The sequence below is a fragment of the Triturus cristatus genome, chromosome 11 (genome assembly GCF_964204655.1).
Source record: "Triturus cristatus chromosome 11, aTriCri1.1, whole genome shotgun sequence".
Taxonomy (NCBI): domain Eukaryota; kingdom Metazoa; phylum Chordata; class Amphibia; order Caudata; family Salamandridae; genus Triturus; species Triturus cristatus.
This window is the reverse complement of record NC_140594.1, coordinates 187,565,434-187,587,724: the sequence shown is the minus strand read 5'-3', so window position 1 is coordinate 187,587,724 and position 22,291 is coordinate 187,565,434. Positions and strand designations below refer to the sequence as shown.

Sequence of the window (22,291 nt, the reverse complement as noted above, 5' to 3'; positions counted from 1 at the left end):
TGAATACCTCCTCCGGAGTATCGAAAAAGTGCGTGCGGGAGCTGTAAACCACCCGTAGGCGGGCAGGATACAGGAGAGCATAGGGAAGCTTGAGGTCTCTCAGGCGAGCCTTCGCTGCCATAAATGATTGTCGCTGTTGCTGCACCTGTCTCGTATAGTCAGGCAAAATAAGGATGCGCGCATTGTCATATAGCGGGGGCTCTTTGACCCGGGCCTGCTTCAGTATGGCATCAGGATCAAGACAGCTCAATAGTCTTGCAATAACCAGCCGTGGACGAGCTCCCGGTGGGGGTTTCTGCATGAGCGCCCTGTGGTGCCCGCTCGACAACAAAGCAACGAAACGGGGCCTCTGGGGAGAGCCAGCTCTCCAGCCACTGTGTAATGAAGCGTTCCATGTTGCCCCCATCACAGCCCTCCGGAAACCCAACAAATCGGAGGTTGTTGCATCGGCCCCTTCCTTCGGCATCCTCCACTTGCATCGCAAGCCCCTTCTGCACGTTCTCCATGGCAGCAAGGGTGGTGGCATCATCTTCTACTCCGGAGATACGGTTTCAGCTTCAGTAATGCCTGTCACCGCGTTGTGCAAATCTTGCCTCAACAGAATGACATCAGAGCTCACCGCTCCAATTTTTGCATCCAGCATGTCCCTAGTTTGGGTGATGGCCGCCAAGAGCGCTGCATTGTCTGGTATTGTCCCCTGCTGTCCTCCGGCCATCCCAGCCGCTGCTCCCGCGCCAGTATATTTGTCTATGGGGCCTTGCTTGGTCGGGTCTCCACCACCTTTGTCTCTCGTCATGGCCGCCCTCAGGACTCCCCACGCAGGCCTGAGGAGAACGGGGGAGGGTGTGGGAATATGGATTGTCCAACAGTGGTCACTAGCCGATGGGGAGCCTATGCTGAGCCGCCCCTAGGTCGGGCCAACGAGTAGTCCAGGGGTCCACTGCACCCCATACCCAGCCGAAGCCCCCAGCAGTACCAGCACGGCCTGGTCGACCGCCGAAGCCACCACGCCCCGGATCCCTGATGGGGCCCCCAATCGCCTGTGTCACCTCAGAGCCGCAGTCCGTCCATGGCATGTGCCTCCTGTCTGCACACACCCCCGGCGCCGATGAGAAAGGTCCAAATGACACCCCCGCGGTCTAACTGACCGCCATTAGGAGTGCCTCTTGCGGCCTGGGGGAGGCACCCTTACAAGGAGAATAGAGTCTACCCCCACTGGGGCCCAGATTGATCCAGGGGCTCTATTGGGACCGCTACGGCCCCCCTCCACCGAGAAGGCACTGCTCTCGCGGCGCAGCGCCGCTGCCAATCTCCCACTGTATGCAGGCCAAAGGGGGGGAGGGGGTCTAGGAAATCAGACCCTGTTTCACCAGGCCCGCGGGCCGTGTGCACCCGGACCCCCACCGCAGCCAAGGGGGTCTCCGATACAGTCACCCGGGGCACAAGTACTCCCAGAGGTCAACAAATCACTGGCCAGGCTCAGTGACTCCCGCTCCCCCGCGCCAGACCTCACCTCCGCCGCCCGATCTAGCTGCCGAGCCGCACTGTCCGTTCTGTGCTTCAGGTTGCGCTACGGAGCGGTGTTCGGCTCCCCGCCTGCAGCTTCTGTTCGTCCACCGACCTCCGGGGCACTCCCTTGTCGATGGACGACGCCGAGGCCACCTCACTCACTCCAGCGACAGGATCCGGCAGTGCCCAAGGCGGCGTCCCAGCCTGCCAGGCCTCTCCCCTTTGCAGCCCCGTCTCGGCTAACGCTCCGTTACACCCCTTCAGGCTCCGGAGGAGCTCCAAAACCGCACAGGTTTGATGGCGCTTGCGCCACGGGACTGTGGAGTCGGTTTGGGGATCAGTTCTGTATCGGAGGGTAAGAATATTTTAAGAATTTTGTGGTGGGCTGGACGGAACTCACTCAGCACACGTCCGCCATGCTGGCCAAGCCACACCTGAGTCTTCAGTTTTGATGTAAGTATGGCAGCACCTTGTGTCAGGATAATAATCATATTCTTATTTTGACATCTAAAAAAAGATTGTGAACTCATGATTCTTGTAATGCTTCCTGTTTAAGTGCGTAGTTAATACCGTTGCACTAACCATATTAAAACAGATATATTCATATAAAAACATTCAAATGCTAAAAGAAGCTGATTATTCAAGGTAAAAATGTTTCTGGTATGTTCTTCTCACTCTATCAGTTTACTAACTTACGTTTGGATTAGGTATGGATCATTGAGTGTGAGAATATGGTGTGAAGGTCTACTCTAAGAACATTGAAGTGCTTCTCTGACACTGTCCCCTGGCACTCCACTGTCTGTCTTACATTGAGGCCCTCTTTCTCCATGGCACGATCATCAACATCCTTGCCATGCATAAGAGTTCAATCCTGATCAGCCATTCAGTAGACCTATGGGATTATTTAAACATCAGCAGCAATCTACCCACTGAGAGTGATGCCACATCACTCGCTCAAAGTATAGCATAGTCACTATAGAAGGTTTTCCTCTTGCTCTCCAAAGGTCTGTACAGTTAATTCTGGCCTGCAGTATGAGTTATTACTCCTCTTCAGCCCCCCGTCTCTACCTACTAGATTATCCACTGCAAGTGTCATCGGCTCTTTATTTAAGATCGCCCACTCCTCCTTTGCTGAAAAGATCGGAGGTACGGAACCTCCCTCTATGAGGTCTGAGATGAAGCTTTAGAAAATAGTAGAACCCAGTTTTCAAAAGGTTGTTAAAAACCGTGCTTGCTTGAATCACAAGCTGAGTGATTATGAAGCGGATGATGATGTGGGTGAACATAAACAATAGGAGGCCTTTCCTCTGGACAAAAAGAAGAATTTCTTTCCCCTTGGATTATTACCTGGGATTTCTGGCACTTACGGAGAGAGCAGTTGGGTCCTTTGGAATGCCATTTAATAAAGAGTGTAACATTTTTCACATTGCCATTTATGGGAGCCCTCTGGGATGGTGACTGTTCTTGTGAATACACATTTCACCTTGGCTCCTTCATGCGATGAACCAGATTAGATTTATGAAGCTCTGCATAATATGTCTCCCTTTTTGATGAACTCTATGACAGATTGAACTCTGTAATGGAGACAGAATCAAGAAGAAGGCCTTCAAATTCTTAGCCTTTTTCCCCCTTTCAAGAATAGAAGGAGGTTGAAGGTGTTTGGAAAGAAAGTAAAACGTTCTGTACCCACCTAATGACAAACAGGTTTAGGCTACATTCATTCTTAGAGATTGATAGTGGGCAGCAAAGCAGGCCATCAAGCTTTTGCCATCTACTGCATGGAGAGTAGAGCTGTCCTAAGGAAATGGGATGACTGAGGACCTCTGACTTTAAAGCAGTCAGGTGAAGTACTTGCATATTCTGTTTGATGGGTTTGATCTTCTGGGAAATAGATGATTTAATATTTACAAAGCATCACATCAGACACTGAGACTGCAGATGCATTGTAGATGTTCCCTGATAAGTCCTTTAGGAGTGAGAAGTGTTTAGGAATTATCAGTATGGTCCACTTGAAGAACAAAAGTATCACATGCCACAGGATACAATCCACAGAGAAAAATTGACACAGACTGATGCTTTAATCAGAGCTTTCACACTAGAATTGGAGGAGGGCTGGATAATGCAGTTCAGGGTAGCTGGAAGATAGGATAACATTAGACTAGTGGACAGAAAATCTCAGATCTTCGCAGCTGGTGATAATGTGTCCCTAAAGGGTTCTCCTTAACTAATTTTAAATAATCAGAAATCCTATTGATCTCATGGTTTAGACCACACCTTTTAATGTTGAGAGCAAAATCTTCCTAATCTCAAATTAAGGAGAATATTTATATGTTTACAAGAACTGAAACTAAGAATACCAAGACCTTCTTTGATAGTGTTTTTAGGCTAACAGTTAATATACAGTTTTCTGATGGATACTTCTGCCTGTGGATTCCTCACCTTTTGAATACCCCCTGCGCCAGCATTCCGCGGGAAATTTCTTTCCTAGCCCTCCCATGTCGACGAGGACGTCACAATAGCACGGCTCCGCACACGGCACCGTATGACGTCATCAGAGCCACATAAGGACCTCGTCGGCGTGCTGACATCAGTTCCGTTTTTTTCCGCGCTGTCGACGCTGAACGTTTTTTTCAAGGCTCTCCATTTTCATCGTGGAAAATGTTGTCTCTCGTAGTTTGTCAGAATGGCTACTTCTAGGAAGACTGGATTCAAACCCTGCAGAGAGTGTGGCGGACACATGTTTATCCTCGGACCACGACGTCGAGGAATGCAGGAGCTGCAGGAAAATGAATCCTAAGGCTATCAAAGAACGTGAAGCCAAATTGTTTATGGCGAAAGCCAAGAAGGAAAAGAGCGGTAGGAAGAGGGCGAAGTCTTCGTCTTCTCACACTTCGAGGTCAAAGAAGCACAAAAAATCCAAGAGGAGACATACCTCTCGACAACGTTCTTCGAAGGCCAGGGTCTCGAGGTCGAGATCCAGGTCGCAGACTCCAGCTGAGCGACCTCGGAGAAGGGACTTCATCTCTCCTACTCCTTCTCAAGCGACGCCAGTACCATCTCCGGCTGCGGCATCGCAGATTTCAGAGGCTTCTTCGCTTCATGAAGAATCACCGGCTCCAGCGACGTCACCGGCGCTGGGAGGATCCTCTCCAGGCTGTGTGGCTTCACCTGTGTGGGCGCCGGCTCCGCAGGCTCCAGTGCGCCCTCAGGTGACTCCCCTACAGGAAAGTACAGATCCATATTCTCCATTTCTTGCTCCTGGGGCTGACTTTGCATTTTCTCAATGCGATGTTTGGTTTATTTACAAGAGCCTCCACTCCATCCGGTGCGCCTTCAGGCCCCGTTGGTCCTCTGGCATTCAACCTGGGTGTGCCTCAGTTCTATCCCCAGGCACCTTTCATGCCTTTTATGCCGTTGACTCCAGCTTGGCATTTCCCGGCGCCGAGATCGTCTACTCCGGCTCCCCGAATTCCTTCAGCTGCGGAGTCTGCTCCACCTCGGATTCGATCGATGTCGAGGCTCCTTCATCGACGCCGCTGGTGTCTTCTCCGGCGCCGCGTGTGGCTCCACCGACGCCGTTGCCTAAGCAACGCTCCAGGATAGAAGCTCAGAGATTGCTTGAGGAGGAGGAGTATTTGCAAGAACAGGAGGAAGGAGAAATTGTGGACAATGTGGATGAGTTTGAAGGCCTTCAGGAAGCTAGTGGCCTAGATACTTCCCCTGAGTATGACTTAACATCTGCAAGTGGTTGTGCTGTGCAGAACGTTGCACCCTACCATGTTGTCATAAGGAAGGCAGCTGATTTATTGGGCCTTAAACTTCCCTCTGCTGAGATTAAGTCCAATATACTGACGGAAATTTTAAATACTTCAACAACTTCTGAGCCCCTACTTCCATTCACAGATGCCTTAACAGATCCAATTCTGGAGGCGTGACAGAATCCTTTGTCTGCTCCGGCTGTATCTCGTTCTATCTCGAGAAGATACAAGCCTGCCCCTGGTGGTCCGGCTTTTTTGTCATCAAAACCGACACCGGAGAGTCTAGTTGTCCAAGCTTCTTGCTCAAAACAGTCTTCTGGTGCTTTTCCTACCATTTTGGGTGACAGGGACTCGAAAAAGACAGAGCAAGCTGCGAAGAAGGTGTTTTCTTCTGTGAGTATGGCTCTAAAGTCAACTAATGCGACTTACCTTCTTGGACGATATATACATGCATTGATGGACTCTGTTGTTCAATTGGCTCCTAAGTTGCCTGAGGAGGATCGTGCCAACTTCTTGGAAGTCCTTTCAGATTCGCAGGCCGCAGCATGACAAGTGATTCAGTCCGGCATGGACATTGCTGACTCTGTGGCTTGTTATATGGTCTTCTGTGGCTACAAGGAGACAGGCATGGCTCAAGTCTTCAAGGTCTACGGCTGATGTGCAGGCGGCCTTGTTGGATTTGCCCTTTGATGGGTCAAGGCGGACTCAGCCTTGGAACGTTTCAAAGACAGTAGAGCTACCGCAAGATCTTTAGGCCTCCAGGTGCAGTCTAGATGTTATGGGTAGAAGAGATATCCGGGCTTTGGGAGATCTGCTTTCTTTAGTGGCCGCCAACAATTTCAGCAGAGCCATCAACAGCAAAATCCCTTGTACAAATCGAACAGAGGGAAGAATAAGAGGGGCCTCAGGGGTACAAATCGTCAACAGGCCTCCTCCTCTTCCTCTACCTCCCCTCCTGCCACCGTTGGTACATCAGGAAAGCAGTTCTAGATTCCCCATCTTAGAACGTGTTGGTCCAGTTGGAGGTCGGGTGTCTCACTTCCTACAAGATTGGAGACTGATCACATCGGATCGTTGGGTCTTGAATCTTGTAGATAATGGGTACGCCCTCCCATTTTTGGAGTTTCCTCCTCCTTACCCTCCTCGCCAGGGTGGTTGTTCAGAAGACCACTTGCTGCTTTTGCAGCAGGAGGTTCTTGCATTACTCCAAAAAGGTGTGATAGAGGTGGTTCTGGAGCAGGAAAGGGATCAGGGATGTTACTCCCGATATTTCCTGATCCCCAAAAAGGATGGTCGTTTGAGGCCAATCTTGGACCTCAGGATTTTGAACCTTTACCTCAGGCAGGAAAAGTTCAAAATGTTGACCTTGGCTCAGGTTCTCCTTGCGCTGCAACAGGAAGACTTGATGGTGTCGATCGATCTGCAGGATGCGTATTTTCATCTTCCCATCCTGAAGTCGCATCGGAAGTATCTCCGGTTCACGGTGGGATCGCAACATTACCAGTTTGGGGTTCTTCCATTCGGTCTCACTTCCGCACCTCGAGTATTTACAAAGGTGATGGCGGTGGTAGCGGCTCATCTCAGAAGGTCAGAGGTTCCTGTTTTCCCCTACCTGGACGACTGGCTGTTGAAAGCGGAGTCTTCAGAGTTGGTTTCGCGCCACTTGCAAGTGACAACTCATCTGTTGTTCAAATTGGGTTTTTCGATAAATGTACCCAAATCTCACCTGGTGCCTTCTCAGCGCAGCCTGTTTATAGGGGCAATACTGGACACTTCTGTGTGTCAGGCATTCCCGCCTCCGCATAGGATTCTCGACATACAGGAAATGATTCCTTTATTTCACGATGGAGTGGTTGTTCCAGTCCTGAAGGTTCTTCGCCTGCTCGGTCTGTTCGCTTCCTGCATTCAGTTGGTCAACCATGCACGCTAGCACATAAGGGCACTCCAGTGGTGCCTCAACAGTCAGTGGTATCAGCACAACGGAGATCTCGGGGAGAATATCAGAATCTCCAGAGAAGCTGCAGCGGAGCTGTCTTGGTGGAGTGTGCAGGGAAACCTGTCTCAAGGAAAGCCCTTTCAGCCTCCTCCGCCGGTGGCCACAGTGATTAGTGATCACGGATGCCTCCACTCTAGGGTGGGGTGCTCATCTGGGGGATCTGGAGGTCAAAGACCTTTGGTCTCCAGAGGAAAGGTTGCTTTACATCAACCTTCTGGAATTGCGGGCGATACATTTGGCACTGAAGGCTTTTCTCCCTTCCCTTTGCGGTCAGTCGGTTCAGGTCCTGACGGACAAGACTACCGCGATGTGGTACATCAACAAACAGAGAGGTGTAGGGTCGTATCGCCTCTGTCGAGAGGCTCTTCGGCTCTGGTCCTGGGCTCAGGGCCAGCAGATTTGTGTGCTTGCAAATCATCTGGCCGGTGTGCTGAATGTTCGTGCGGACAGTCTCAGTCGCGGCTTCATCCGGAGGTGGTCCATCGCATCTTTCAGATGTGGGCATCTCCTCGGTTGGACCTGTTTGCCACTCATGAGAACGCGCACTGCAGTCTCCAGTCTCCAGTCTGCAGTCTCCAGTTTCCGATGCAGGGAGCTTTGGGGGATGTGTTTCAGATAGATTAGAGCTCACATCTCCTTTACGCATTTCCTCCCATACCCTTGATTCCTCAGGTTCTGAGGAAGATTCGCCAAGACCGGGCCTAAGTTATATTGATAGCCCCGGATTGGCCAAGAAGAGTGTGGTACACAGACCTACTTCACCTCTCGTCGCACCCTCCGCTCCGTCTCCCTCTCAGGGCAGACCTCCTCTCGCAGTCGCAGGGGCAGGTTCTACACCCCCACCTCCAGAGCTTGCACCTTCATGCCCGGAGATTGAACGGGGCAACCTGAGTTCCTTCTCTCTCCCGCCAGAGATAGTGGACGTTATTTTATCATCCAGATGACACTCCACTAAGTCTGTTTACTCTTCCAGATTTGTTAAGTGGTGCGGAGAAAGAGACATTGACCCTTTGAAGGCTCGTTTGTCTAATATTTTGGAGTTTTCTCTATCTTTAGCACAACAAGGTTGTGCTGTAGCCACTGTTAAGGGCTATTTATCGACATTTTTGACAGCCTTTTTATGTTTGCCGGACCAGCCGTCTTTATTTAAGTCCCCCATTGTCATTAGGTTCATTAAGTGCCTTACAAATAAGTTTCCTCCCACACCTTTCATTATGCCTCAGTCGGATTTGAATCTCGTACACACTTTAATGGGTTCTCCGTTTGAGCCTCTTCACTCTTGTCTGTTGAGGCTTCTTTCTTTTAAAACGTTTTTCTTGATTGCCATTACCTCGGCTAGGAGGGTAAGTGAGCTTCAAGCTCTTAGTTCGAAACCTCCTTTCATGACATTCATGCGGATAAGTTGGTTCTAAGGACCAGGGCTGCTTTCCTTCCCAAGGTGGTTACCCCTTTTCATATGGGACAATCCATCACTTTACCCACCTTTTATCCTCCCCCTCCCCCTTCCAAGGAGGAAGAGAGACTGCATCGGTTGGACCCTAAGAGGGCTGTCAGTTTCTATTTGGATGGGACTAGAGATCTGAGGCTGGACGATCAGCTCTTCGTGGGCTATGTTGGGAAAATGAAAGGCAAGGCAGTGCACAAGAGGACGCTTTCCAGGTGGATCATCTTGTGCATCAAGATCTGCTACAGCCTGGCCAAGAAAGGAACCGCCTGAAGGTATCAGAGCTCATTCCACCAGAGCTAAGTCTACTACTTCTGCTTTGGCTAGAGGTGTTCCTGTTCTTGATATCTATAAGGCAGCAACCTGGGCCTCCCTCCACACCTTTGCAAAGCATTACTGCTTGGACTCTGAGGTTAGGAGGGATGGTCATTTTGCTCGCTCTGTTTTGCAGGATTTTTTGGCCTAGTGAGCTGGACACCCTCCTCCGGGAGAGGTACGGCTTTGGGAATCTATTCAAAAGGTGAGGAATCCACAGGCAGAAGTATCCATCAGAAGAACAACTTTCTGGTGGATACAATATCTGCCTGTGGATTCCTCACGCTCCCACCCGCCTCCCCGTTGTCCTCCTGTTTCTACCAAAAAATGTTTTATTTTAATTTGTCTTAATCATGTTTCTATTTTAATATTGAGAAATGCTTTTTCTGTAGCTATTTCTCTATGTATTTCTTGATTATGCATTTGTAAATCTATATATATATATATATATTCACTGAAAAAACCATAGGTTTCACACATGTTATAGTTAGCGGAAATTTTACTGATAAAAAACCAATGAAATTCCCCCGTTATAGTTAGTGCAGGCAACTATAACTCACGCGACCGCAATCCTCTGCTGATGCTAATACTGTATTTAGACACTTATTTGCCCATGTCTTCTTCCATACATTTTTAGCTATACATATATTACAAATATTTTTTTTTCATAAAGACACATATGTCATCAGCAGAAGATTGCGGTCGCGTGAGTTATAGTTGCCTGCACTAACTATAACGGGGGAATTTCATTGGTTTTTTTATCAGTAAAATTTCCGCTAACTATAACATGTGTGAAACCTATGGTTTTTTCAGTGAATTTGCAAGGTTTTTTAAATGCTAATTCCTAACTATAACGTGTGTGAAACCTATGGTTTTTTCAGTGAATTTGTACGTTTTTTTAAATGCTAAGTTACTTTACGCCATTCGTGGCGTGCGCGCCCACTTAACGCAGTTCGTTCCGTGCGCGCACCGCGCGCCCACTTTACGCAGTTAGTGCCGTGCACGCACGGTGGGCACGCGGTGCGCTACGCGCACCGCGTGCCCACGTTACGCTAGATGGGCCATGTACGCACGATGCGCTTCGCGCACCGTGCGCACATGGAGGACATATGATGCACTTAGTTTTGAAAGGTAATATTTTAATTTTTCGTAATTTTTATAAGCCATGCACAAATGGTGCCCTTCGGGCACCATTTGCACACGGGGTGGACAGAGTGTGGATAATTTTATTTTTTATTTTTATTTTTTTAAATATTATAGTTTATCTCATAAGTTATAAGCCATGCACAATTGGTGGCATTCGGCCATCAATTGCACACGGGGTGGGGAGAGTGTGGATAATTTTTTTTTTTATATCATTTTTTACCGTACGCGTACGGTAAGCGTAATCGGCGAAATTAGCGAAAAAAAAAAATTCCGTTTTTGGCCTTGGGGGATCTTTGGGGACTCCCTCAACATGGCTATGTGTGTGGGAGCTGTCTAAACAGCCCCTTTACATGTTTTGTGCTTTGTATTTTCATCATCACTCTCAGTGCGAGAGAGAAAATGGCGGCCGCCGCTACCTGGTTTCGGCCGATTCAAATGTTTACTAAGATCTAAGAGCCAATCAGAATCGCGCTCGCGCACGCCACCGTACGCGTACGGTAAGCGTACCGTAAGCGCACCGTAAGCTGGCTCAGATATATATATTGATTTAAAGGCTATTTTCTCAGAATCTACTGAACAGATTTACACCAAACCTACAAAAGGCACTTCCTTGACCAGAGGACTACCTCTCTGCCAAATTTCAAGTAATTCTGTTCAGCCGTTCGGGCTGTAGCCCTGTCTAAAGGTCCTATGGAAAAATGCATGGGAAAAACGCGTTTTGGGACCCCCCTTTTATCTCAGCCCCCGCTTGACGAATCCCCCCGAGACTTTCAGGGTAGGAGCGGAGCGTAGCGCCCCACCTATTTTGAAAAATTCGCGAGGATTCGTCGACCGGCGCCAAGGTTATTCAAAATAGAATGTTGCGGATTTCCTATGGAAACGTGGTCCTAACTATAACTACCTACTGGCGACCGCCAGTAGGTAATATATATATATATATATATATATATATATATATATATATATGTATATGTATATATTAGATATGCTATGTGTGCATCTGAAAATGTGTCAGTCCACCCGTTTGCCTCGGTGGCACGGAAAAAAATGGGTGGGACGGACGTCAGCACGCCGACGAGGTCCTTATGTGGCTCCGATGATGTCATACAGTGCCGCGTGTGGAGCCGTGCTATTGTGACGTCCTCGTCGACGTGGGAGGGCTAGGAAAGAATTTTCCCGCGGAATGCTGGCGCAGGGGGTATTCAAAAGGTGAGGAATCTACAGGCAGATATTGTATCCACCAGAAAAAGCGTTACCGAAGGTAAGTAACTTGTTCTTTAATAAGCAATCTTTGAGAACCATGGTGCATTATATTGATGGTTTAGGCAGGTTGGAGAGCCTTATAGGTATTGATTGGGAAGATCTTGAAAGGATAAAAAGGAAATGTTCTGATCAAAAGGAAATGCCAGTCCTTTGTAGTGTGTGCACAGTACCTCTCTTTCTTGCTTACTTTGCACTTACTTGTGACTTACTGCCTGTCAAAGTATGACCTTGGTACAAAATTGAAAGGTACCTAGTTTGTTGCTCATGCAGAAAGGGCCTTTTTCGTGCCCTTGAGGGACAGCTACAGATGAGACTACTGTAAATCTGGCAATGAAAATATAGACTTCTGCTTTCCTTCTTGGTAATGTATAAAGCTACCAGGCCTACCCAATATGTGAGAAAGGAACCCGAGTGATGCATTCTTTGAAGAAAAGGGATTCAACTGAATTCTCTTCAAGGTCAGTATATGAAAGAAGTACTGCCTGTTGATCAGCCAGGGTACTCATTGATAGAAGATATCTGTTATTCAGAGTTATGCCTGGAGAACGATAATAGATATGTAACACACACATGATATAATTCTAATGATAACAAATGAGCGCTGTGAGCTAATCCTAACAAGTTGTGGATTTAATATATTGTACAGTAATGGAAAGAACACAAATGTCCTCAGTGCTGTCGTGATCACAAAGTGTGAAACTGCAGTTTCAAAAAACATGTTTTCACCATAAACTGTACAATTACCAGTATTGATTTTCTCGACACACAATCCGATAACTCCTCAACATCCCCTTCAGTTTCCCTCCCATAGTTGACAGTTAGTAGTTCCACATCGGTAGTTACGACACCGATGACAGTTAGATGGGAATACATTCAGACAGGATTTGACATGTTAACACTGGGAAAGGTGACGTAGAGTGGACTTGCAGGCATGCCCATCGGTAATATGCCCGGCTAGATCGTATGACGCTACCGGTGAATAGCACAAACCAGCAGGGGGGCTCCGCATAGGCAGTTTCTCCAGCGACTGGGTTTTTATCGTGGCTGTGATGCAGGAAAACTATGAATGATATGACCTACAATCATTTTGCTCCCAATGGCAATTATGAGTTGATGCATAATAACGATGTAAGAAGTCAATGTGTAATTTATAATGTAAAATCATCATAATAAAAAAAATTAAACAAAAAGAAACTGTACAGTTAACAGGGGGTTTGTATTATAGAGCTTTGATGTCTGATATTGAATAAATTAATAGGACTTGGATGATACGAATATGTCCCTAATCTACTTGAGGAAGTCTAGTAGACTACATACCTAATTGGTTTATTTAAATGCTGTTTGTTTGTCCAATTTGGACTTCACTGCTCTTTTGTGTAATTTCCATGTCGCTAGTACAGTTTACTTAATGCTTTCAAGTAGGGCAGGGACACAAAAAGTGTATGGGTTGAGAGATGGGTATAACCCTTTATCTGAAGCATGGGGCCACACACACCCCTTGTAATCTGTAACGGAAAAATGATAGAGGGTCTCCTTTGAAATCTTAATGAGGGCCAGCTTTATTTTGTTGAGTTTTTAAGTAATTATGCAATTTTGATTTAGTTGCTGAAGACTGAGTCTAAATTTTAAAATCTGTAATAAGGTTATAAATATGTATTATGGGTAGATTGAAGGGAAAACAACAAAAAACAGTGAACAAAGTATGATAGCAAAGAGCTACACAAATATGAAAGCAACCCAATTCCTGTGAGTATTAATTTTGGGTAAATTGTACATATTGAATTTGTTCCTTAGGGATTTTGGAAGATAGTAGTTATGTGAGATTAAGCATCAAATATTGCATACATTAATTGTAATCATGTAGAGTATTTTCTGTTAACAAATAAGAATGTTGTTCCGTAATAGGTTGTTCCTTCATGGCAGTTTTAAAATATTTAAGAAGCAAGGGCATCTTCAGTGCGTATAACAAATGTTTTCTGTTTTTCAGTTGTCAGTGGCAGGTTGAAGCCAATGGTGCACTTTCCCCAGCACTTACTCCAAGCCCATCTCCCCTGCCTCTCACCATAGAAGAAGACCGAGAATTCACCTATCCTTCTGACATTTTGGTACCTCCAATGGGACATTACTTTGATCTGCCAAGGATTCGACTCCCTCCAGGAATCATGATAAAACTCAGAGAAATATCTGGACGTGCTAGGCCTCAATTTAGACCGAGTATAAAGTAAGTTTACCACCCTGCCTTCCCTAAACATAATTTTAGTACTCCTGGTAAGGATACAAAAGTTCATAATGCTGCTAAATGAATTAGATACATAGGTACTGTGGGATTCCTACACTTGGATGGCATGTGGGCTCAGAATCTGTGTTCCATTTTAGTTAACTGCAGTAGGAGTGGTTGTGGCACTCACCTTTTCAATAATATAATAAATGTAAAGTCTGATTTAGTGACAATGTGCTTGGTTTGTATACTATATGGAAAAAATGCTGTTATGGTTGACATGGAAGATGTAATAGCAGCTGCAGAGCAAAACCTCACAAGTTACAGTACCTTCAACTTAGCTCTTGTCCCTGATGTGCTCTCTCAACCTTAGCCTCCTCTCTAACAATTTGTGAAAGGTGAAAATGAAATGCGATTGCTAGACTGCATGTGAATGACAGTTCATTGTTGTGATTTTTAATTAGCTAAAGTGACACTGAAATGAAATGTTGATTGATCAATTTTTCCTTTGTGTATGAAGATATTATTTTGTTGAAGCATCTCAGTTGAGGACAATAGTGATTGGTTTGATATTCGGATCATGAGATGTAATTGAACATTATAACGCACTCCTTATTTGGCAGTTTATGCTAGTAGTATGTCTAATGAATAATGTATTTAACATTGTTTGCCCTTTTTAAGATGGAATTATTCGGTGTGTTTAACAGTGTTCTAGTTGGAAAGCGTGTAAAGTGGGATAGGAGTTTGAACGAGGATGGCAAGGTGAGACCTAAGTTTATGGATGTAGCTTTACTTGTGAGTTTCACATTTTCTGACGTTTTGTGGTGCATCCACTATTGCGCAATGTCAACTCCCCTTTAATTTAAGGTTACTCTAGAAATTAATTTTCAAAAATATGCATCTATTACAATGTGCAAACAGGGTGCATTGGCAGTTGTCAGCTGTCCCAGCTGCTACTTAACTCTTACTTTCGGAAAGGTAAAGGACGTCTGGGACAGATCTTGAGCACCACTGGCCCTTAACCATGCACCACCTGGTTCAAGGGATGAGGTATAGTGGTTCTCCTTGCCCTAGGACGAGAGGGTGTAAGAAGCATATCACCAAGTCTGTTAACAGGTGTCTTTCTTAGCCATGGTAATTTTTTTAAACTGACGGTAGAACACTTAAAAATCATTTTACAACATTAAAAGAGGCCTGTGAGGCGTTGGACACTGCTTGCTTAAATGGACGATGCAGGGTAAGGGGGATGACCCTGGGGTGGGGAGGTGTCTGTGCTTCCTAATGTAGCTCGGGACATATGGACACTCGAAATGGGGAAGGCACTGGTCTTCCTCGGACCTTCCGCTCCTTGCGCACGAGTTAGGTGCTGGGATATGGGGTCAAAGCGCTCTGCTGAGTTGGGGTGGCGGGCAGTTTGGAGTCCGCATGGCAGGGAGGCAGGGAGGGGGTTGGAGGGTATGAGGGTAATTTGTTGGTTCTTTTTAGTAGTTAAGGTTTACATTGGCAGTAATGTTTGTTGTGCGGCACATGCAACCACTACAGAGCACATATTACGCGCCGTTTGCTGCGCGCCGCTACTTCCCCTGGTACACGAGCGTTCTGATGGCTACAGACTGTGAGGGGGTGCCTGAGCTGTGCTCCTCCGCTCTGATACCGCCACTCTCCCTGCTCACGTGGAATGTGCGTGGCCTGGGGGACAAAATTAAACAAGGCCTCGTTTTGCACAGTCTTAAGAGATGCGCTCCAGCGATTGTCCTATTGCAGGAAACCCACCTGATCGACACCACCAGTAAAGCGATGGACAGGTGGGGGTACAAGATGGTAGCACATTCGGAGTTTACCTCCGGGTCTAGAGGGGTGGGTATTTTAGTACGGAAGCACTACCCACTTATTATACACAAACATAAAACGGACAGAGCGGGGCGGTTTGCGGCGATAGCCATCCAATGGGAGGGACGGCCCCTTAACATAGTCTCCGTTTACATCCCTCCCGCGATGCACGCCACCGCGCTGCAGGCGCTTAGCGAATTCCTCCTCGACCTACCGGAAGGGGAGCTGCTCATTGGCGGTGATTTTAATGCAGTAGTACACGAAGCACTTGATAGGCACCCTCAGCGAGCGGGTGGGGCAGGACTGTCCCGATTCGGAGGCCATGGGGTTGCTGGACTTATGGCGGTTGCACCATCCAACAACAAAGCAATACACGTACCACTCGGGGGTGCATAACAGTCTTACTAGGATTGACTACTTCCTGGGTTCCGCTAACTGTCCTCGCAATATAGACAGTGTTGAGATCAGACCTAGGGATATCTCCGACCACTCCCCTATACTTCTGAAGTATGAATGCTACCACCTCGCACGTCGCCGTATTCCGGTGATACGTCCCGGTTGTCTCCAGGTCCCAACTATACATAAAAAGCTGTCGAAGGCGACGGTTCTCTTCTTTAAGGAAAATGCCCCTTCTGCTGCTTCACCGACGATCTTATGGGAGGCATACAAAACGGTCCTCCGAGATCAGGCGCTCACTACCATGGCGGCGCACAGGCGAGCGACGCTGGCGGAGTTACAGTTGATTGAACGGGAGCTGCACTTGGCGGAGGCTCGGCAGGCTCGGGACCCAACCCTGGAGTCGTCCGAAGCCCTGAGAGCTGCGCAGACCAAGTATCGGGCGCACCTTACGGAGCATACGAAGCAACAGCTGCTGGCCACACGGCACAGGATATATGACCTGGGAGATAAGACAGGGAAGCTCCTGGCGTGGCTTGACAGGAGGGTGGGTGGAGCCAGGTGGATAGCGCAACTCACTTCTGAGGAAGGTCAGGTGCTAACAAAACCTAGCGAGATAGCGGAAACTCTCGCGCATCACTTTCGGCGGGTCTACTCCTCCACCTCCTCCATGACAGAAGAGGAGGCAGGGACGTATGTGCAGGATCTGGCGATGCCCCGGCTCACCCCTGAGGCGGCGGGTGTCTTGGAGGCTGACATTACAGTGGAGGAGGTGCAAATGGCAATCCTTGCGCTGGAATCGGGTAAGGCGACGGGACCGAACGGTATACCGGTCGAGCTGTACAAGCGAATGGCCGGAACGGTCGCCCCTCATTTGCTCAACATGTTTAGGGATAGTCTCCGAGCGGGTGTACTCCCGCAGGATCAGCGGACAGCTACTATCGTGGCCATACCAACACCTGGCAAGCCGGCGTCGGAATGCAACTCCTATCGCCCTATCTCGCTGCTGAACGCGGAGGCGAAGATCCTCGCGAAACTCTTGGCATCCAGACTAACACCGCATTTGCCGGACATTGTACACCCAGACCAATCCGGTTTTATGCCCGGCAGGAGCACGGCCCTTAATCTGCGGCGATTACACGGAGTGTTGGCCCGTGTGGGGCAGGTGCGGGAGCCGGCGGTGCTGCTCTCGTTGGATGCGCGAATGGCATTTGACATGGTCGAATGGCCCTTCCTCTTTGCCGTACTGTCGCACTTGGGCTTTGGACCCAAATTTAGGGCCTGGGTCCGGCTCCTATATGCTCAACCAATGGCCCATGTGGCCGTGAACGGACACATATCTAGAGACTTCCCCCTGACGCGTGGCACCCAACAGGGATGCCCCCTGTCGCCCCTGCTCTTCGCTCTGGTGCTGGAGCCCTTGGCGGCTTGGATCCGCTGGGAACCCCAGATACGGGGACTTAAATGGACGAATGACTGGGAGGATCGTATCTCCCTCTACGCGGATGACGTGCTGCTCTATCTCTCCTCCCTGAGATGCTCAATCCTTGCACTACTTAATATTTGTGAAATTTTCGGGAGAGCGTCCGGTTTTACTATCAACTGGTCGAAATCGGTGCTTTATGTGCTGCGTGGCCCCTCTCCCCGGCTCCTCGTGGACTGCCCGTTGCAGACGGTGACGGAGTCATTTAAGTATCTGGGTATCCACATCACGGCCAACCCCGCGGACTTTCTACAACTAAATCTGCAGCCCCCATTAGACCGTCTCTGGGGTACGCTACCGCTCACGTTGCTGGGGAAGGCGGCCCTCTTTAAAATGATGGCCCTGCCCCGGTTCGTCTACGCGCTGGAAAACACACTGTGTCGTGTTCCGCCAGATTACTTCCGTGCGATAGCGGCACAGGTGACTACCCTTCTCTGGGGTGGCAGACCGTCGCGCATAGCGCAGTCCAAATTGACTCGCGGCTGGTACGACGGGGGGATAGCGCTTCCCGACATTCAGCTCTATTACTGGGCAGCGCAGCTCAAAGTAATAAACCAGTGGCTTCATGTCCCGCATACGGACCCGGCATTCAAAGCAGATAGGGACATAATGGGGGAGCGAGGTGTGTTGGCAGCCCAGTATGATGGTAGACTGACTTCTGCACTCGTCGGCCCTCTCAGACAAACATTGACCAAGCTCACACCTCTGTGGGACACCAGGCAGCTCGGGAGGCTCAGGCACAGCAGGGGATTTGACAAGTGGGACGCTAAAGGGATCTCTACGATTGGCGACATGTGGCATGGGAATGACATTATCACATTTGACCGTCTCCAACAGCAATATGAACTGGCGCCTTCCGAATGGTTCCGGTACACGCAAATTAAACACGCCTTGCTGGCACGGCTAACACCGGGTGTGGCGGTACCAGAGGCATCGCCCTTGGAGGACCGGTTATTAACGGACTATATGCCGAAAAGGGCCACATCGTTTACATACTGTAAGCTGATTAACAACCTGCCAGACCCAATGGGCCCTCTCCGCGAGAAATGGTCCCGTGATGTGGGGGAATTCGACGAACCGGAGTGGCGGGAGGCGCTGGCCTCGCCATGGGAGGCGGGTATACCGTCGAGGCTCCGGCTGGTGCAGCTTCGCATCTTCCACCGCTCCTATTACACCAGGCACACACTGCATAGTATAGGCAGCGCGACACATCCTTTCTGCCTGCGTGGCTGCGGCGAGGTGGGAGGCTTCTTCCATACCATATGGGAATGCCCCGTGCTTCAGGAGTACTGGCGGGGGGTGATGCACATGCTGTCACAGTCAGGGGGAGTCATGCTGGTGCCGGAGCCCAGACGCTGCCTGCTGAATATATGGGAGCCTAACGACCTCTCGTGCAGGGCTGGGCCACATTGGGATTAATGATAGCCAAACGCAACATAGCTCAAAAATGGGGGACAGGGGAACAGCCGCGCCTCACTGCTTGGGGCACGGACATGGACGATGCCATGTTTGCGGAGAAGTCGGCCTTTATTAGGCGGGGCTGTCCTGGCAAATGGAGTAAAGTATGGGGGGCGTGGAACTCCTATAGGGGTGACATCTGTGACCCGCCCTCGGACCCTGAAGACGATGCCTCAGACTCAGACTAGGATGGGGGATCCCAGGGGTGGGGGAGCGGGATGGTGGATGTTGGAGAAATGTACTGTTGTGGAATTGTTTTCTGCCACCTTGTCGCATTCAGGGGCTATTGCTCTTCATCATGGAAAATGATGTTTGATTGCTGTATTGTGCTGCTGCTAATGAATAAAATAAAAACAAGTTTAAAAAAGAGGCCTGTGACAGCTCATAGTCTTTGGGTTTGGTGGGGTTTAGTTGGGGCTGACGTCCACCTTCTGCCCTCGGGCTAGGTTGGGAACGTTGTTTAATATTAAAAACCATACCTCCTGGCTCTGGGACAAAACCGGGGGCTGAGTTTCATAATATCTCCGTAGTCAGTGGGGGGAGGGTGTGCGGTGTCCGTCTAAACTGCCTCCACCCAAAAAACGTTTAGCATCTCTCTGATGTTCGTGAATATTGAAGAGAGTTCTTAATAACTGGTGTGGAAAGCGAGTTTTGATGATCCTTCACAACCCTCCCTAAATCGTGCCTTGGCAAAGTAGTAAGACAGGACTTCAAAGGGATTATAAGCCCTCCAACTTATCTAACGGGTAGAATATTGAACAACCCTCCACATTTGTCCAGAGGCTGTATCTTTGCATCTTGCCATATTCAACGCCTAGTGGATGGGTAACTACTTCCAGGTATTGAGGTCCATCCTGAATTGGGGCAATGACGGTGATTGCCTGAGGTGGAGAGGTAAGGTGTTCCAGGTCTTTGCTGCGAGGTAGGAGAAGTATCTTCCTCTGGCCTTGGTCTTGCGGATACGTGGGACAGTCTGAGGAAGCTCCTTCTCCTACCTCGCAGCAAAGACTTGGAACACCCTCCTCCACCACCTCAGGCAATCACCATCACTGCCTCAATTCAGGAAGCACCTCAAGACCTGGCTCTTCGACTGAACCACAGCGTCTTCGACGGACTAGCAGTTCCTGTCTGGAAAGTCCAAAGCAAGTGTGTAGTTGCACTTGTCTGAATGTGCTCTTGCCGTAGTGCATATGTGCTCTTTTTAATTGGCTTCTACCGGATGAAGTGATAAAGATGGCATAGACATGTTTAGCTAGTATACTAAAACTATTATCTGTAACAGAGAAGGTATTCTGTAATGTTTCTTTATCAATATCTCTTAAACGGATAGTTTTCTCAGAATAAAGTATACAAAAAACAATGAACGCTTGAATTAATCTCAGCCACTGCAAATTACTTGGGCTGCATCCCAGTTCATTGTTATTTTGCACATCAGACTACCTCAGTTTGGACCCAGCCATATGCAAATCAGTCTTGATCCTGTTACAGTGGGAACAGTCCAATCTGAATTGCCTGGCCAGGTCCTCCCTGAACCGGAACACAAGCAGCCTAAGACCAGTTTTGTCCTAGTTAGGGCTCATTTGCCAGGTATAGCTCAGTTCCCTTGATACTGTGTGCACAGGACCCCTGTCTGATCATACCTGACACACTAAAGTATACAAAAAAGTGATGGATGGATTGCTTGAACTAATCTCAGCCACTGGTAATCACTTTGGGCCACATCCCAATCAATCATTATTTTACACACCTTTTGCAAAACTCTTCCAGTATTATATAGTCCCCAAGAGGTGTCTCCATTACACATGACAGAGGTCAATCATCCTTGGCTAGGATAATATCATTAGCATCAGACTGGTGTGACCAGAAAACTACTTCTATGGCGCGATATGCCAGCATCAATTTGTATTCATACATTATGTGCTCAACCGACAAAAAGTACATGTTCCTCTGGTGCTTCTATTTCATATGAAGGCATGATTAAATCCTCACTTGAGTCTGACACACGTGTTAATTTCGTTGCACTGTCCGGAAGCGCTGCTGCCATGCCTTGTTCTCCAGAAGGGCTCTTATTCCCTAAGGCATGTTAATTCTTTTTAGTGGTCAAGTTTGCCTTTTTCTTCTTTGTTTTATTTTTTATGATGTGCTTTTGAATCTGAACCTCCTCTCTTTCTTCACATTATGCTCGGTTTCCTGAGACTGCCCCTTCTCAGCTTTATAGCTCTTCTACAATACGCAGTTCGGCTGCTCCTTGCGCACAAAGAATATTTTGCGGAAAAATGCTGAGAAGAACAGCTAACCGTATACTGTTACTAATCAGGGTTTAATATTTTATCATATTCTCTCCGCCCCTTCAGGATTCCTACTTCAGTGGTGATCCTATCTGTGCTTTCTGTTTAACCTTCTGTCTCATTTTTCTATCAGAAGGTGCTTTTTCTTGTGCCCCCCTCTGCATCAGCCTTTTACTTAAGTTGTGTACTACATCAAAGTTATCCCACAATTTCTCACCCACCTCTACCACCAGAGTGACCCCATTTTCATTTTGTATCTTTTTTTAATATTTAAACATTTAGCAACACCACAAGGAGAGTGTACCTTGCATAATAGTATATATGCTAAACAATATCCTTCTCTAGGTACTACATTCTTCAGTGGGCGTTAACATTCCTAAAGGAAGGCAAGTAGTTCATTTTTAGGTCTCGGCTAGCGAAGGCTGCGCTTGCGCAGTCTCGCTCGCGAGATATAATGACTTGGAGAAGAGGGGCTTGAACCCGCCCCTCTTCTCTCCTCTTCTCCATTGGCTGGCCTCTTAAATGCTGGCCTTGAACAGCTGTATTTAAATATGCAGTCCTTATGTAATGCAACGGGTATATTGTAAGGAGGCGTCCAGTCCTATGTAATGTAACTGGTTATATTGTAAATCGCTGTGACACCTTCGAGTAAAGTACGCACTATATAAACACCCACAAATAAATAAATAAATAAATAACATCAGATATGGAAAATCCCGCAAACCACAGAACACTTGGAACAGAGGTCAGCTGACTAGCCTAACCCATCACTATACCTAACTCCTCCCACCACCCGGCTACAGCAAGCCTGGACTGGGTCAGGCGGTGTTTACCGTGGGAGCTCGGTCACATGACGCAGTCGTCTGCAGCGCGAGGCTTACGGCTGGGATTCTCGGCAGTGGCGTCCCTTCTCTGTTATAAAACCCCAGCGGGGCGGTGCTCGCGCACTCCCGGGCCAAGCAGTGTCGCGTGGGGCTCCCTGCGAGTGTTCCATTGAGTCCAGCAACAGAACAAGAAGGTAAGTGAGATGCGGTTGTATGTTTCAGCGTCCAAAAACGGCTGTCACAGGAGCAATCACGCAAGAGGAACTTTAATACCATGTCGACCTGGGTGTGGTGTAGTCTTACCTACATGTTTTGAATGGGGTCTGCACAGTCGTTTTGAGGTTTTTTCGACCTCCCCGTAAA

At 48.2% G+C, this 22,291-nt stretch overlaps 1 protein-coding gene across 2 annotated transcripts in view; it reads left to right on the top strand.

The window, feature by feature from the left end:
• Nucleotides 1–22,291, top strand: part of HECTD4 (HECT domain E3 ubiquitin protein ligase 4) — a 2,430,065-nt gene that overhangs the window by 496,189 nt on the left and 1,911,585 nt on the right. For both annotated transcript variants that reach the window (XM_085634374.1, XM_085634373.1), the window contains exon 27: nucleotides 13,419–13,652. In XM_085634374.1, coding sequence (XP_085490500.1) covers nucleotides 13,419–13,652 — 234 coding nt within the window. The remainder of the gene's footprint in view (nucleotides 1–13,418; nucleotides 13,653–22,291) is intronic.